Below are 17,617 nucleotides of genomic sequence, written 5' to 3' on the forward strand. Positions count from 1 at the left end.
ATCAAATCAAGTCAGCTTTATTTCAATAGCGCTTACACAATACAAATTGTGTTAAATCAGCTTTAAAATGTCAAACAAAAAAACAGTGTGTCAATAATGCAAAAACAATTACATTCTGCTGTATATTAAGTTTTTTTTTTCCACCTAAGTAAGCCAATAGGCGAAAGACCATTGGAGACACACATGCTGTCCTGTCCGACCTGCAGCACAAAATACCAACAGATGTTCAGAGTAGTGTTAATTTCGTCACCTATTTTTAATTTAGTCTTAGTCTTGTGCCAAATGTCCTTGTTAGTTTTAGTCATATTTAGTCATTCATATATCTTTTTTTGTTAGTCAAGTTTTAGTCGACTAAAAGTCTTTTAATTTTAGTCTAGTTTTAGTCGAAAAAGAACTCAATATGTTGAGTCAAAAAATTTTAGTCTTTTTTTTTTCAATTACACATTATTACTGAGATTATTACTGATACACATTTCAGTAAAAAAAAAAAGTGTTTCACATATCTCAAATATTGGTTAAATGTCATAGTTACCTGACAAAATACACTTGCTGAATGTTTTTTTTTTGTTGAATGCAAATGTTAAACGTGTCTGGTTTTCAATTTCTGATTTAGGAGACACATTCACAAATGATTAACCCTTTCAGTGGTGAGTTTAAAATATTCTAGCGGACCCCTGAGAGTGAGGTTTTTTTTAAGCGACCGTTATTTTAGAACGTTCGTCCGTATTGTTTCCATGGCGACGCATCAAGCTTGTCACGTGACACAATACAGACACAATAACACTGTATGACAGATAGATCGCTTTTATTTCGTTTTTCCTTTTTTATCCAGAATACTCACACACTTGCTTAACATTTTCGTCTCGTCTTTTTTCGTCAATGTAGCACCCTCTTCCTTCTCAGGGTAGATTACCTGAGCACTTAAGGATGGGCGCTCGGGTTCGAATTAGATAGTCTCTCGACTTAATAAACTTAGGAACTAGAGTTGGGGTACTCGGACTTGTACTCGGACTCGAGTCCGGTCTCGAGTACAATTTTTAGCGGACTCGGACTTGTCACGGACTCGGATGCATTTTGACTCGGACTTGACTCGGACTCAAGCTTTTCGGACTCGGGAATTATTGCCGAGTCCAGCCGAGTCCAGGGACAGTTGATGGAAATTTTACTGACTCGATGCATTATTACGAAAGTGACATTCAGTATTATTGGCATGTGTTTTAAAGTCTTGCCGGTACTTGAAAGCCTGCCTCTCAGTCAGCGCACAATGCTGAATTAAACTCTTTCTCTATTGCTACACACTTACACGAAAGGTAATGTCAAAATGCATCGTCTTGGAGAGCATTCATGTAAATGCTATCGGTTTTGTGTTGAGTTAGAAATACAGATGTGTCAAAATATATGATCTGTGCGTCCGGTCTTAAAGCGACAGCAGTGTAAACCTGCCACAGACTGCGTCATAATCAAACAACAAAATAAAAAGAGAAAATCACTCACTGCTCTTGATTGAAGCAGTTTAGCAATTTTAATAAGAATCATCTATATTTATTATATACGGTGAAGATTGTAGAGAGTTTTATTTTTACATTTATTACTTCATTAAATGTTTGTAGTACACTATTTCTGTGGTATACTTTACTATATAGATCAATCTGAAAAACGTATAAAACTATTTCATTTGTATTTTGATTATTATATTTATTTATGCTTTTGCTTGTAATTAATTATTAGACTGTTTATTTTCCTTCAGTAAGCTTGAGAATGTTTTACTTACTTACTTGGGTGTGCATTATTTTCTAATAATTCAATGGCCCGTTGTCAATAGACCAATTTGGAGTAGACGTTACAGTTATGTCAGTAAAAAAATACTATTTAAACCTATAACATTTTACATTTACCTATTTTATCTCAGAATTCAGAATTTTTTTATGTCGTTTATATGTTGTATTTAAGACTTTAGAACTCAATTTAACGCAGCAATAGCAAGTTTGTCAGTTCTGAGGGAAAAAATAAACTCATGACTTTAGCTGAGAGGAAAAGGGAGAATGTATTTTCTTATCAGAATTGTGAGATATAATCTCGAAATTGAGAAAATAAAGTCAGAATTTTATTCTTTTATTCCATGACTTCCATGTCATTAACCCTCACAGCCTCATTTTCATCTAAGAAAAATATGTCACTAGCTGTCCATCTCTTCACCTACCCCTCCCTTTATCACAGATTCATTCTTTTACTCGTAGGTACAGTCCTGTCCTTCCCTTATAATTCCCACATTGTCCTTCCCACATTCTAAAAGCTGTTTCACTCAAAAATATGTCATAATATCAAGTCAGTCATAACTTCTGTTACATGACATTTAGTTTGCTGAGCAGGACACTAATGAGATGGTGTGAAATAAAAAAATCAAAATGGCAATATGCAACAGAGGTTTCCTTTTGTTACATTTAAATTGTCATTGCCTTATTGTAGTTGCACAAATTAAAACAAGGTTAAGATACTGACAAACAGTAGTTTTTAGTTGGACTCGGTCGGACTCGACTCGGACTCGACCCATTTGGACTCGGACTTGAGTCCGACTCGCCCCATTTTGGACTCGGACTTGACTCGGACTCGACTGGTTAAAGACTCGGACTCGACTCGGACTCGACTTACGTGGACTCGACCCAACACTATTAGGAACCTTTCCTAACTTACTGCTTTGAAAATAACGGGGTTATCTAGAAAATACCTTTATTTGTCAAATTGAACACCATAAGGTATTTCAGTTCAAACTTTTACTGTTTTTAGATAAATAACATTTCTCTTAACCCAAAATAAATTTACTGAAATCACTTTAAGTAATTAAAACATGCAAGGTTTATTTAGAAAAATGAAGTTGAGAGAAATAAAATAAATTGACCAATGAAATTTTACAAATGTTACAACAAACAAATTAAATTGGTCTCCCCCCTGTACCAATCAGCGGCTGCTGCTAGCCAGCACCCCGTTCACTGTGCAGCTTAGACAATTTAAACGTGATCGCAAGACAGAAACAACAGACCTTTCAGTAGTTAGTGCACTCGCTATGTGATAGATAACTAACGTAGCTTACGTGGGCCCACTCGTACACACACTCACACACACAACCCCCCTGTTGCAGGCCTGTACTGTTGCTAGTGATCGTTGTGGCCACGCAAACCAAATAACTGGCCCCTTCACTCCGAAGAGCCAAACAAAAGTGGAACTGAGATACCTTTACTCCAAGGAGTTCTCCCGATCTAGTGCACTCGAATCGCGGGTGTAGATCGTCTTCGTTAAGCGCGTCGGGACTTCCCCGAACTCTCCCGTTGCCAGGGGAACTCTGAACCCCTCGGTGGCTCAGAGCGCTACCTGGGCGTTGAGTCCTGCAGCTCCTCCGTATCACCGTTATTCGCGTTGATAGACCACATCCACAGCACTCACAATCTGAACGTCACTAATAAATCACACAATCACAAGCTCGTTTGGTTGTTTGTACTAACTCGGATATAATTCGCTTGAATATAGGTGAAACTTATCCGATGACGCATCATTTTTCCCCGATCATGATAGACAAGAGGAAAACAAATAACCTTAACCAGCGCTCTGCTGGATTAACTAGTTACAGCTTCACTTTTACAGGTTAAACGCCTGGAAAAACAAAACCAATCCTGTTCGGATTAATATTGATTTTTTTTGTCTCTCGCAGAACCGGGGTGCACGCAAAGCAAACTCTTTTTTTCCGCCTGTCTTACTCTCGATCGTTTCTATGTTCCCTCCCTCAACTTCACAAGAACCAATGATAACCTAACCTCCCCTCTGTATTAGGTGGGTTCACCAAATTATAGTCCAATAAATACTTAATGACCTCAAACATGATTGTAGAAACCCTGTTCTCCCCTAGTTTAATTACAACCGAACATTAGTACAAAAACCAGTCTTAAAGGAACAGGTATCCCTATAATTTCTACTAAAGAAAATGAAGCCAGCACTCAAAAGTTAAAACAACGGGAGTTTGAACTACTCCCCTCTCATCTTAGGAGGTGAAATACTGGGGGGGTTACATCAACAATAATGCATGTTAATTTAGTCTTAGTCAGCGTTTTTGGACAGTGGTGCAGTCTTGTCATCGTCTCGTCTTAGTCATGAAAAAAAAGGTCGTTGACGAACATATTTCATCTCGTCTCGTCTGACGAAATTAACACTAGTTCAGAGTATGATTAAACCTCTTAAAACATTCACCGGGATGAGACTGACTCATTATTCCACTCAGTTCTGTCAGACTGATGACTTCTTTTCATTTCTGGATAATATTAAAATGAAATCGGCAATCAGTATCATAATGAAAAGTAACACTTTTGAGGAGCATTTGTATCTAAACAGACACCAGCTCTTTGCGATTCTCGTGATTATTATTTATTATTCGAACAACCAGAAAGTAGAAAGTAGATTGCCGGAGCTCAGACTGATAAAAACACGGGTGCACAATCTGAAGATGATTGAATTTATCCTGTGTGTTGGGTAGGGATGTAACGGTATCAAAACTTCACGGTACTAAAAAGTAGAAAAAAACAATGATCAGTATGTATTCAGGACGTCCCACATTACTGCAGCATTTTTTAGATGACACCCCCAACCAACCACCCATCCCCCCCCCCCCCCCCCCCCACGAATGCGTCCCTTATTTTTGGGTATTAAAAGTGGTAACCCTTATTACAATAGTCCACCCTGCTGCTGATAAAGGCATGAACAAGTTTCTCCAAATCTTGACGGGAAACAAAACATCTAATTCTTGCAATGTTCTTGAGATGGTAGTATGCTGATTTAGTTACTGCTTTGACATGGCTACTGAAACTGAGGTCTGACTCCAGAATCACACCCAGATTCTTGACTTGATTTTTTGTTTTTTGACCCCTAGTGTCAAGGTACGCATTTACCTTTTGAACTTCATCTTTGTTTCCAAATGCAATGACTTCTGTTTTCTCCTTGTTTAACTGTAAAAAGTTTTGGCACATCCAACTGTTAATTTCATCAATGCATTGGCAGAGGGAGTCAATGGGGCTGTAGTCATTTGGCGATAAGGCTAGGTAAATCTGGGTATCATCTGCATAGCTGTGATATGCTATTTGGTTCTTTCTCATTATTTGACTTAGTGGGAGCATATACAGGCTGAACAACAGCGGCGCTAGAATTGAGCCTTGTGGGACTCCGCATGTCATGGACGTCCACTTAGACTTATGTTCTCCTATACTCACATAATAGCCTCTCCCTTCTAAGTATGAACCATTTGAGAACCATCCCAGAAAGCCCGACCCAGTTTTCCAGTCTATCTAAAAGAATGTTATGATCGACTGTGTCGAACGCAGCACTGAGATCTAGTAATACCAGCACTGATATTTTGCCAGAATCTGAATTTAGGCGAATATCATTTATTATCTTTATGAGCGCTGTCTCTGTGCTATGATGTTGTCTGAAGCCAGATTGGAAATGGTCCAGGTATCCATTTGAGTTTATATAGTGATTCAGCTGATTAAAAACAACCTTTTCAATAATCTTGCTTATTATTAGTTGCTCAATATGGTGTCATCAAGATTGCTCTTTTTTTCAGAAGGGAGAGAGGAAAAAGGAAGGAGGAAGAGAAGTCAAGCAAGAGCAGGCTCTCACGACAAGGAGCAGAGAGCGTGACAAATTCTAACAATCAGTTCAAGTCACACAATTCAAATCAATCCAAGAGTTTTATTGAGAAATTTATAACAGAAAGCCCCAAAGCAAACATAACACTGCGTGGCTTTCTAATATTATAACTAAAACTTTACAATGACTTTTCCCCCTAATGCAAATACAACCAGCAGACAATACAAGTCGTTGATACAATATCAAAAATAATAATGTATTACTAAAAAAAAAAAAAAAAAAAAACATTCAATCGCTAATTACTCAAAGCAAAAGTAAATGGATGAGTAGAAAATAAAGATCAGTATATCTTGCTTCTGTTTTTTCTAAATGTATCATAACTAGTTCTTTAAAAAAAAAAAAAAAAAACTGTGAAGAATATTATTAAAGTGTCACAGACTCTTCTTCATCTTCCTGAACAATAACAGTTTGTAAACAGCTACTTCATGAAGACAAATTAAACTACAAGTGACAGATGTGCATTAGAAGACAATTGAACATAATATGAAAACACAAAATCATGAAGCAAAATCATAAAGAAAAATAAAACTTTTTGAAATTGTTCTTTAGAGAGGAACTTTATTTTCGAGTTGATCTCAGTTAAATCTGCAGGTCTTGAAGATGAAGATGAACTTTATTGACTGTGAAAACTTTAGATGATGTTTCTTTGACATGGCTCTTGATTGATCCAGATGATATTTTATTGCTTGATTCATTATTGTGTGCAGCATCAGATCTGGAGATGATCTACTCACTGTGATTGTTTTTTGTATGACTGCGTAGAGAAGATACATGTCTGAAACAGATCCCACATTCAGTGCAGTGATACGGTTTCTCTCCAGTGTGAATCCTCTCATGTCTTTTCAGGGTTTCTGAGAGTCTGAATCTCTGGTCACAGTGTGAACACATATAAGGTTTCTCTACAGTGTGGATGCTCATGTGACTCTTAAGTTGTCCTTTGTGTGCAAAACTCTTCCCGCATTGATCACATGTGAACGGTTTCTCTCCAGTGTGAATCCTCTCATGCAATTTTAATTTTTCAGCTGTAGCAAAAGTCTTTTCACACTCAAAACACATGTAATCTTTCACACCAGTGTGTATTTTCTGATGTACTTTCAAATTTTGTAGTAATGAAAAACTCTTTCCACACAAATGGCATGAATGTGGTTTCTCCTTTGAATGAACTCTCAGGTGTGTCTTCAGGTTTGAAGCACACAAAAATGTTTTATCACATTGATCACATGCGTGCAGTTTCTCTCTAGTGTGGATGTTCATGTGATCCTTAAGATGTGATGATCGTGAAAAACTCTTCCCGCACTGATCACAAGTGAACGGTTTCTCTCCAGTGTGAATCCTCATGTGAAACTCCAGATGTTGTTTGTTTGTCAAACTCTTTCCACACTGAGTGCAGCTGAAAGATTTCTTGGCTCTGTTATTCTTTAAATATTTCTGTTCGGTTTGAGAGCGACTCATTTTGACATGATTTCTCTCATCAGCTTCACTCAATTCTTCATTCTCCTCATTTTCATCAACAAAACTCTGAAATAAAAAAAACATTTCATTTTCAGAAACTCGTTAAAAAAAAAACAAACTAAAAGAGGGAACCATGAACTTGATATAACAGCAGAAAGCAGACAATTGCCATACAAAAGATTGATCTTCAAATTGGACTATTAAATATGTTTAATCAACTACGTGATTATCTAACATACTTTTTGTATTATATTATTACTCATTTTTTTTCCCTATTTAATACTGTAAATCTGCTTTGACACAATCTGTATTGTTAAAAGTGCTATATAAATAAAGGTGACTTGAAATATATTTTGTTTAAAGAAAAATTTAGCCAGTTCATAGAAGTCTCTTATTATTTGCTGGTTCATCGAGATTATTCAATAACTCTCAAGATGTTTCCTAGTACAAAAAGTTTAAAGTTTAAAGAAAAAAGTAGGCTACACAGTTCATAGAAAGACTTCATTTGTGAAACTATTGGTCCTAAACAACTCCTTAATCAAATAATCATTAGACACAACGATTGTTTTTGCCGGTTGAATGGAGGACATTTGTTCAAGTAAAAGTCTCTTCACTGAATACACGTTATAAATACAATTACACAGTTATTCATACGTGAAGCTGACATTTACCTCAAATTCCTGCTAAATTCAAACCTAATTACGCAAATGAAGATATGCAGGACGGCAAAAAACAAATAATAGAGAGAATAAAAAAACAGGACTCACAGGACAACGCGCTCTCTCTCACGCAGCTCCGCTCTCTAACTCGCGCATGCGCACATCGAGTGATCCTCACGAGCGCTGAAGATGAAGAAAGAGCGTCTCGATCGCCCCCAGGAGGCTGGAATCAGTATAGGTCATAAACCCCACCCTCTCCATCTAATCGAATGGAACGATAGTCAAAACTAGGGATGCAACAATACAGTTAGTCCACGGTTCAATACGTACCTCGGTTTTTAACCACGGTTTTCGGTTCTGATATCTTACCACTTCAATGTGTTTTTTTTTATATTAACAAAATACTCCTGTAAACATCTGCACACTAGATAAAGTGTGGTTTAGAATGTGTCTGCTTAATTTTTCTTTTGAGAGAGGTATAATTTATTTATTTATTTTACGCAAAATAGAATGGGTTTCATTCATACTGGATGCCAGAGGGCGCACTTGTGCAAAAGAAAACACATATGCATCAAAGAAGTAGCGCTAATAAAGTTCCGTTCCAGCTTCTCTAATATGGATAAAAGCATCGCTATTGCTGTAAGTTATTAAAAACAAGATATAACGGTAAACGTTTTGAATGATGAAATCTAAGGACAATAAACACTCGTCTGCAATAATATATGGTTTATCTGTGTTCTTCAAGCCATCTCGGGTATTTTCATAAGCCATTGCTAATCGACATGCATTGAATATGATTATAGAATTTATCGTCTGCCTCATTCTGTGATGAGAATCCACATCAGATCACAACATAAGGAAGTTATTTCAAACACTCGACTGATGTTGTGAATTAAAAACAAGTTATAATGTTTTTGTAACTTGTTTTTATAACTTTTGTTGGACAACAGGTTTAGAAAGGCTTATCATTGCATTCATTAGAATGGAAGATGCTCTGCGTGTTGCGTTATTTTTTTTTTCAAATATAAGAGGGGAAGCGTTTTCTCAGTCTAGCACATGAAATCGTGGGCAAACATGCAGCAAATTCCAAGAGAAATAAAAGGAAGGAAGATATTTAGATGCAAAACCGAAAAACCGCAATTCACAAGCGCGTATTGAACCGTGGAGGTCGTACCGAACGGTTCAATATTATATTGAGTATTGTGACATCCCTAGTCAAAACTAACTCGTTTTGGATGGAAAGCAAATAATGAGGATTAAATTGGATTAAGTAATTGTGATGTGGTGGTTATTCCCAATGTCTGTAGTTGATTTTAGGTTATTGAAGATAAAAAACAAAACAAGAATCTAAATATCATCTATCAGTGTATGCTACAGAAATGACTGCACTATTATTGGCTCTTCAGTGGGTTGAATAATATACCTGAAGTCCTCATATGTTCAGACTGTGTTTTACATCTTTAACTAGATGAGACATTTTATCAGACATCGTACAAAGTTTGTTCAGAATGCAAACAAAAGCCATGATCTCTTTTGTATGGATACCTGCACATATAGGAATAGAAGGAAATGAAATGGTAGTGTTGGGTCGAGTCCACGTAAGTCGAGTCCGAGTCGAGTCCGAGTCTTTAACCAGTCGAGTCCGAGTCAAGTCCGAGTCCAAAATGGGGCGAGTCGGACTCAAGTCCGAGTCCAAATGGGTCGAGTCCGAGTCGAGTCCGACCGAGTCCAACTAAAAACTACTGTTTGTCAGTATCTTAACCTTGTTTTAATTTGTGCAACTACAATAAGGCAATGACAATTTAAATGTAACAAAAGGAAACCTCTGTTGCATATTGCCATTTTGATTTTTTTATTTCACACCATCTCATTAGTGTCCTGCTCAGCAAACTAAATGTCATGTAACAGAAGTTATGACTGACTTGATATTATGACATATTTTTGAGTGAAACAGCTTTTAGAATGTGGGAAGGACAATGTGGGAATTATAAGGGAAGGACAGGACTGTACCTACGAGTAAAAGAATGAATCTGTGATAAAGGGAGGGGTAGGTGAAGAGATGGACAGCTAGTGACATATTTTTCTTAGATGAAAATGAGGCTGTGAGGGTTAATGACATGGAAGTCATGGAATAAAAGAATAAAATTCTGACTTTATTTTCTCAATTTCGAGATTATATCTCACAATTCTGATAAGAAAATACATTCTCCCTTTTCCTCTCAGCTAAAGTCATGAGTTTATTTTTTCCCTCAGAACTGACAAACTTGCTATTGCTGCGTTAAATTGAGTTCTAAAGTCTTAAATACAACATATAAACGACATAAAAAAATTCTGAATTCTGAGATAAAATAGGTAAATGTAAAATGTTATAGGTTTAAATAGTATTTTTTTACTGACATAACTGTAACGTCTACTCCAAATTGGTCTATTGACAACGGGCCATTGAATTATTAGAAAATAATGCACACCCAAGTAAGTAAGTAAAACATTCTCAAGCTTACTGAAGGAAAATAAACAGTCTAATAATTAATTACAAGCAAAAGCATAAATAAATATAATAATCAAAATACAAATGAAATAGTTTTATACGTTTTTCAGATTGATCTATATAGTAAAGTATACCACAGAAATAGTGTACTACAAACATTTAATGAAGTAATAAATGTAAAAATAAAACTCTCTACAATCTTCACCGTATATAATAAATATAGATGATTCTTATTAAAATTGCTAAACTGCTTCAATCAAGAGCAGTGAGTGATTTTCTCTTTTTATTTTGTTGTTTGATTATGACGCAGTCTGTGGCAGGTTTACACTGCTGTCGCTTTAAGACCGGACGCACAGATCATATATTTTGACACATCTGTATTTCTAACTCAACACAAAACCGATAGCATTTACATGAATGCTCTCCAAGACGATGCATTTTGACATTACCTTTCGTGTAAGTGTGTAGCAATAGAGAAAGAGTTTAATTCAGCATTGTGCGCTGACTGAGAGGCAGGCTTTCAAGTACCGGCAAGACTTTAAAACACATGCCAATAATACTGAATGTCACTTTCGTAATAATGCATCGAGTCAGTAAAATTTCCATCAACTGTCCCTGGACTCGGCTGGACTCGGCAATAATTCCCGAGTCCGAAAAGCTTGAGTCCGAGTCAAGTCCGAGTCAAAATGCATCCGAGTCCGTGACAAGTCCGAGTCCGCTAAAAATTGTACTCGAGACCGGACTCGAGTCCGAGTACAAGTCCGAGTACCCCAACTCTATGAAATGGTAGATCAAATAGTGAGTGAAAAAACAAAACTTTGATCAATCATTATTTACAACAGGATTACAACACATCTTCAACATTACAACATGGTTTAGTCGTGTGGTGCACATCAACAAGAGGTCCGTACACTATAGTAACCAAGCAATACAACTGTTTATTGATGTAAAATACAGCTGATCAAATTATGATAATAATAATCAATAATGATATCATCAATAATAAGTAAAAGCATAAAAGGATTGACAAAGCTGGATAGTGATATGCTGAACCCCAAGCAAAATAGCAAAATAAAGATATAAAGAACAGGCTTATCTGAAGGCCAAGGCTAACATTCCCAGGAGACTAGATGACATATTCTTTGAAGCTCCCTCCCTCATTGATGTTCATCTCCGTTGAGCGCACAAAAGCACAAGATGACCCATCTCTTACACAGCTGAACATATTGTAATACACTCTAAAAGGTATGGTATCGAAATATTACAACATACAGAAGAACTTCAAGATTCAGATTGAGTCAAAGCAACTTCACAGTGTTAAATTATTTCATATAGTATATGCAGCTAAAGCTGGTTTGCCAGACGCCATAAATGTCAAAGAAGAAGAAGCTGCTTAATTGGGTCGAGGAAATGCAGCTATTGAGAACAGTTATTTGCTCAGACTCTTACTCTGGTTTAGTAAGTTTAGTAAGTGGCAAGTCTACATCTACATATTATGTGATATCCTACAAAGCATGTTCATAATTCACCAGTATAGATTGAGCATATAATTTCTATGGCATGGACAGTGGATTGTGGTGAGGGCCATTCAACGACTAACTTCACTGTATTCAGAAAATAAAAATACAACCAGCAGGCAAAAGTAGTTAATACAAATCAAAAATGATAATGCATTACTAAATAAAAAAAGCAGCAATGAGCAGCAAAGCTGCATGACAGTATATCTTGCATCTGCTTTGCCTAAATATATCATAAGTGAAATAATAAATAGTTATTTAAAGTAAAACAGAGAAGAAAATGGTTGAAGTGTCACAGCACAGTCTTCAGCTTCCTGAGCAAGAACAGTTTGTATAAAGCAACGTTCCTTCATTAAAAATAGAAAACTACAATTGACGCATGCATTAGAAGACAATTGAACATAACATGAAAACTCAGTATGATTTATATCATGAAGCAAAATCATATACAAGAATTAAACTTTTTGAAATTGTTCTTTTTTCGAGATGATCTCAGTTGAATCTGCTGGTTTTGAAGATGAAGATGAACTTTATTGACTGTGAAAACTTTAGATGATGTTTCTTTGTCGTGGCTCTTGATTGATCCAGATTATATTTTATTGCATGATTCATTTTTGTGTGCAGCATCAGATCTGAAGATGATCTACTTACTGTGATTGTTTTTTGTGTGATTGCGTAGAGCAGATAAATGTCTGAAACAGATCCCACATTCAGTGCAGTGATACGGTTTCTCTCCAGTGTGAATCCTCTCATGTGTTTTCAGGGTTTCTGAGAGTCTGAATCTCTGGTCACAGTGTGAACACATATAAGGTTTCTGTCCAGTGTGGATGCTCATGTGACTCTTAAGTTGTCCTGTTTGTGCAAAACTCTTCCCGCATTGATCACATGTAAAGTTTCTCTCCAGTGTGGATCCTCTGGTGCCGTTTCAGATTTTTCCAGCTGTAGTAAAAGTCTTTTCACACTCAAAGCACATGTAATCTCTCACACCATTGTGTATTTTCTGATGTACTTTCAAACTTTGTAACTGTGAAAAACTCTTTCCACACAAATGACATGAATATGGTTTCTCATTTGTATGAGTTCTCAGGTGTGTCTTCAGGTTTGAAGCCCACAAAAATGTTTTATCACATTGATCACATGCGTACAGTTTCTCTCTAGTGTGGATGTTCATGTGATGCTTGAGATGTGATGATCGTGAGAAACTCTTCCCGCACTGATCACAAGTGAACGGTTTCTCTCCAGTGTGAATCCTCATGTGAAGCTCAAGACTTTGTTTGTTTGTCAAACTCTTTCCACACTGAGTGCAGGTGACAGATTTCTTGGCTCTGCTTTTCTTTAAATCTTTGGATTTGGTTTGAGAGCGACCCATTTTGACACGATTTCTCTCATCAGCTTCACTCAATTCTTCATTCTCCTCATTTTCATCAATGAACTCTGAAATAAAAATAAAAACATTTCATTTTCAGAAACTCATTAAAAAATAATAGAGAGAACATACGAATAACAAAACATAAATGAACGTGAATAAATGAACATGATGAATAAATCTCTTACTCCTTGTTTACACTGCACAGATCAGTGGCAAGTAGCAAATATACGCACAGTTTTTGATGGATAATAATAATTTTATTGATAATTGTCTTGTCGTCAAAGGCATCAGCAACAGGCAATATCTCTGACTATCGTCAATACACAAAACTATCATCAATCGAGCTTGTGATGACGCTTTGTTTCCTTGCCATAATGTAATCTCTTGAAAATTCTTTATTGTCAAATGTGTGCTGAATGTAAAATCCTATGAGGAATTTAACCAAATTTTAACCAAAGTGCCGTGAATCATCTCTGAGACTGACGCTTGAGATTTAGTCCTTCACTTCACTGAAATGTTGACTGAGATGCTCACCTCAGTCGTGGTTTAGAGAGGAGAGAGTGCTGTACATTCCCTGCCGGACCTGAGACTCGAACCTGCAACCTTTGGGTTACAAGTCTGGCTTGTAAGTCTATGCTTGATAAATACAGGTCCAGATCTGATTCACACTCAAACCACTTTCAGTCTTTACTCTCACATTGACTCATATTTTTCTTTGTGGTTGTATGGTGCTCTGTGGTTTGTTTATCATTATTATCATTGATCAATATTTATCATTTTTACTGATCAGCTGTTTTCACCAGTTTATGTATTCAGTCATTGATCTCAAATGATTTGTGATTACAGTGGTCTAACTATAGTTTTGTAGTAAAACCATGGTTCAATTTTGTAAGGGAATAAGTCTATCATGACCGCTAACCTCTGTCTCGTCTCTATTTTCCGTGTTTATTCTGGACTCTCAGCCTGTCCTCATGTCACATGGATATTGTAATCAATGTGTTTATCAGAGGTACCAATAATCAAGGTATGCTGCTGCTGCTGCCTAGGGCCCCGGGGGATCAGGGGGCCCCATCTGATATTGCTGAGACATATTTGCAGCACTGAACAATGTAGACAATCACATTTCTTGAAAGCAATTTTTAGAAGTATGTAATTCAGAATCTGCTCACAGCTCAAATGCAGTGTTTTTGTCAAAAGCATGGGAATGCTCTCATTATAACCAAAAGTGTATATTGATTCATTGGTTGCGGCCCCATACCCTGAATTTTCTTAGGGCCCCAAATGACTAAGTCCACCCCAGGTGTTCATGCGACTGTTATTGAATATCATTTCAAATGTATTTTGTAGATAGTTACTGACAGAGTGTTATATTCAGCAAACTAGTATTTTCAAAGCTACAAGAGGCCTGCAACCCCTTCAGCCGTGATTTATTCACGATACAGCGATGCCTCGAGCAGCTTATTGCTTTTATAAAACGGTTATCACATAATAAAAATATTAAAATCATATTTATTATATGTTAAAATACATTATGTTTTCATCAAGTAAAATCATCATCTGCTTTCCGCTGTGAAAAGTAGTCCCTAACGGCAACAGAGTGCTTCTATGTGCGTCATTTCATGGAGCTCAAATAAAAACAGGTTAGGAACAGTTCTCATGCGCTGTATTCATTATTTATAGCCTATACCTTGTATCACCATCATCATTGTTATAACAGTATGTGATAATTTACACATATACAGCTGCTTATTTCTCAGCACGAGAAAATGTCCTTTTCCCATGTATTGCCTAATATTCCCGCTGCGCTTACAGCCTAAATAAACCTTATTGCAAAGTTGTCAATGGTTACAAATACTTTTCCAGAGAGGGTTTATAGTCTGCTGGAGCATGAAGCCACATCTGTTTTTTTTTTTTTTTCTTCGTTAAAGCTCATCATGGCATACTTGAGACCATTTTCGTCTGTTAAAATCTTGAGTCTGGCATGAGTTCCCGGTTCCCCTCTTTTCCTCTTTGCCCAAAATGCCACTGCGCATCAAACCACACTTTACAGGTCATTCTCAAAAAATTAGCATATTGTGATAAAGTTCATTATTTTCTGTAAATCATCAATATTAAAACAATAAAAGGCTTGAACAACTTCAGTTGTGAAGTAATGAATCATATATAAAATTTATGAAAGTCTAATGTTTATCAGTACACTACAGAAAATAATTAAACTTAATTAAATAATAAAACTTTATCACAATATGCTAATTTTTTGACAATGGCCTGTATTTACAAGTCCTTTAGGTGTGCTGGGATTAATGAGGAAGATTTTTATTGGTCAAAATGTGAACTAATCAAGCTACTATTACATTAATGTATCTGTCTGGGTGTGGAAGTCACATATGGTGGACCACATGACGAAGCTATATGATTTGTTTGACATTAGACAAACTATATGTTGAGGCCCACTAGTTAGGCCATGTTCGCCTAGAGAGGCCAGGGTAAGGAAGAGCTTGTTATGTTAGGGGCCTCTAGCCAGTCCATGGTGGGGAAGAACATCTGTTTATAATAATAATGGTCAATCCAAGGACCCCAATAATTCAGTTTGACATGTGTGCGTGAGAAGGCAGGTATAAGAACCCTGCCTCAACCGGACTGAGTTGGTTCTCTATAGATTGTTTGGCTTGATTGTTTCGGCAATAAGTCTATTCTTTCTGGTATCAAAACCCAAGTCTCAAAAATGCTTACATATTTCAAAAGTGGCCCTATATTTATGTTGCTAAGGGTGGTTGCTAAGGGGGCTCAATGATACACAGAACCAGAGCCATAGAGAAACAGAGTTACGACACTCCCATAGGCTTCTATAGGAACTGAGGAATGCAGAAGTAAAGCGTGTGATGGAGCGGCCAATAGTTCCAAACAACCAATAGCTCCTCCATTGAAGACCATTCATTTCAGCGCTTCTCAAGCACTGTCACCGGTAAATTGAAGAAATTACTGCTTTTTTTTACATTTTAACACATTAGTTGAAAATTGGCCAGTAGTGGTATTTTATAAAGCGTGTTGTAGTTAATGTTTATCGTTAAAAAATAAACAGTTATACTGTAAATGCAGTTAGATAAAATGAGAAACACCATAATAGCGACCATAACCAGATACTAATTGTCATATATATATATATATATATATAATATATATATATTTTTTTTTTTTTTTCTCTCATTGTGGAAGATTGAATGAGTTTCAGTAAAGACTGCATTCAAGAAATACGATAAAAAAATTTATGCTGAATGCAATTCGTTGCCTTGTGTTTTTTTTAAACACTATTTTCATCTTTTCTATTATGTCAAATGCCATTTTTGCTAGCCTTTTATAATATTCAGTTATGTTGTGTATTTGAATATCATAAAATAACACGAATAAAATACTTTTTTTCTTATTTAACATTAAATCGTTAAATCAAAACATAAAAAGAGAGTGTTTGATCATGCACAAATACACATTCAAATGTATTTTACCTTAAATATCACACTAACTGTAATATAAATACTATATTAGAAAATGTTATCTTTTAAATGTTCAGGATCATTATTGCACATATTATTTAGTACAAAAAAAAAACTTCTCAAAATAATAACTAAATAGAACTGAACTATATATTACAATTATTTAATTGAATAAAAGTTACACTTAAGGTGTTTGGTCACATTTGACTGCCAAAAAGTATGAGAACATATTAATTATGTCTCTTTATCACTCCCCAGAATAAAATGCGATTGTAAAGTGTATTCAGAGAAGTTATCAATACACAATCAATGCACATTATGTGTTAATAATTACTCGAAATTGCTGCAAATATAGTAAAAAAGCTGTCTATCCTACTTAAACCCATTCAAACACATTGACAGCGCTGAGTTGTTTGAAACTATTGGGCGCTCCACGAACCACGTGACCGCGCGGCGGCGAGATCAAAGCGTGTCGCAACTCTCTTTCTATATGGCTCTGCACAGAACCGTTGAGTGAAGCGGTCGTAGCCGTGCTCTATCGTGAATAAAACACAGCTAATGACCAATCAGAATTGAGGAATGGAAATAACCGGTTTTTAAGATTGCATATTAACTCAAATGTTTTGGATTGACAGTAAATATCTAATATGTAAATTTTAAAAATGAAAGATTCAATGGTTTGGTAAAAATATATATAATGTAGAGTTTGGAGCAAAATATGGTGATTAATTTAATAAGTATGTATGGGGAAATACCATATACTACACACAAAATGTTGGTCTAAAAACCTGCTTCTGTTATGCAATTAAATAGAATGAACTAAAACTAAACTTTTTGGCAGCATGATAACCCCCACCCCACCAATTATCAAAAAAAAAAAAACATCTCTTTTAAGACATATACAAATTGTAATTAGATTTTTTCAGTTTGTCCCGCGTCCCATTGGATTGTTT

General features: G+C 36.1%; 3 protein-coding genes across 4 annotated transcripts in view; 1 reads left to right on the forward strand and 2 right to left on the reverse strand.

The window, feature by feature from the left end:
* The window catches only part of LOC141341545 (uncharacterized), a 28,302-nt gene extending 20,250 nt beyond the window's left edge, over positions 1–8,052 (reverse strand). Inside the window, exons 1-3 of the mRNA XM_073846415.1 lie at positions 7,908–8,052; positions 6,419–7,206; positions 170–200 (exon numbers count right to left, since the gene is read on the reverse strand). Of these exons, the coding sequence (XP_073702516.1) occupies positions 170–200; positions 6,419–7,140 (753 nt within the window). The 5' untranslated portion in view covers positions 7,141–7,206; positions 7,908–8,052. The remainder of the gene's footprint in view (positions 1–169; positions 201–6,418; positions 7,207–7,907) is intronic.
* LOC141326852 (uncharacterized) overlaps positions 1–17,617 on the reverse strand; it is a 269,935-nt gene that overhangs the window by 94,040 nt on the left and 158,278 nt on the right. The window lies entirely within an intron of this gene.
* LOC141341529 (uncharacterized) overlaps positions 1–17,617 on the forward strand; it is an 85,409-nt gene that overhangs the window by 38,678 nt on the left and 29,114 nt on the right. The gene's annotated exons all lie outside the window — the stretch shown is intronic.

The sequence above is a fragment of the Garra rufa genome, chromosome 1 (genome assembly GCF_049309525.1).
Source record: "Garra rufa chromosome 1, GarRuf1.0, whole genome shotgun sequence".
NCBI lineage: Eukaryota > Metazoa > Chordata > Actinopteri > Cypriniformes > Cyprinidae > Garra > Garra rufa.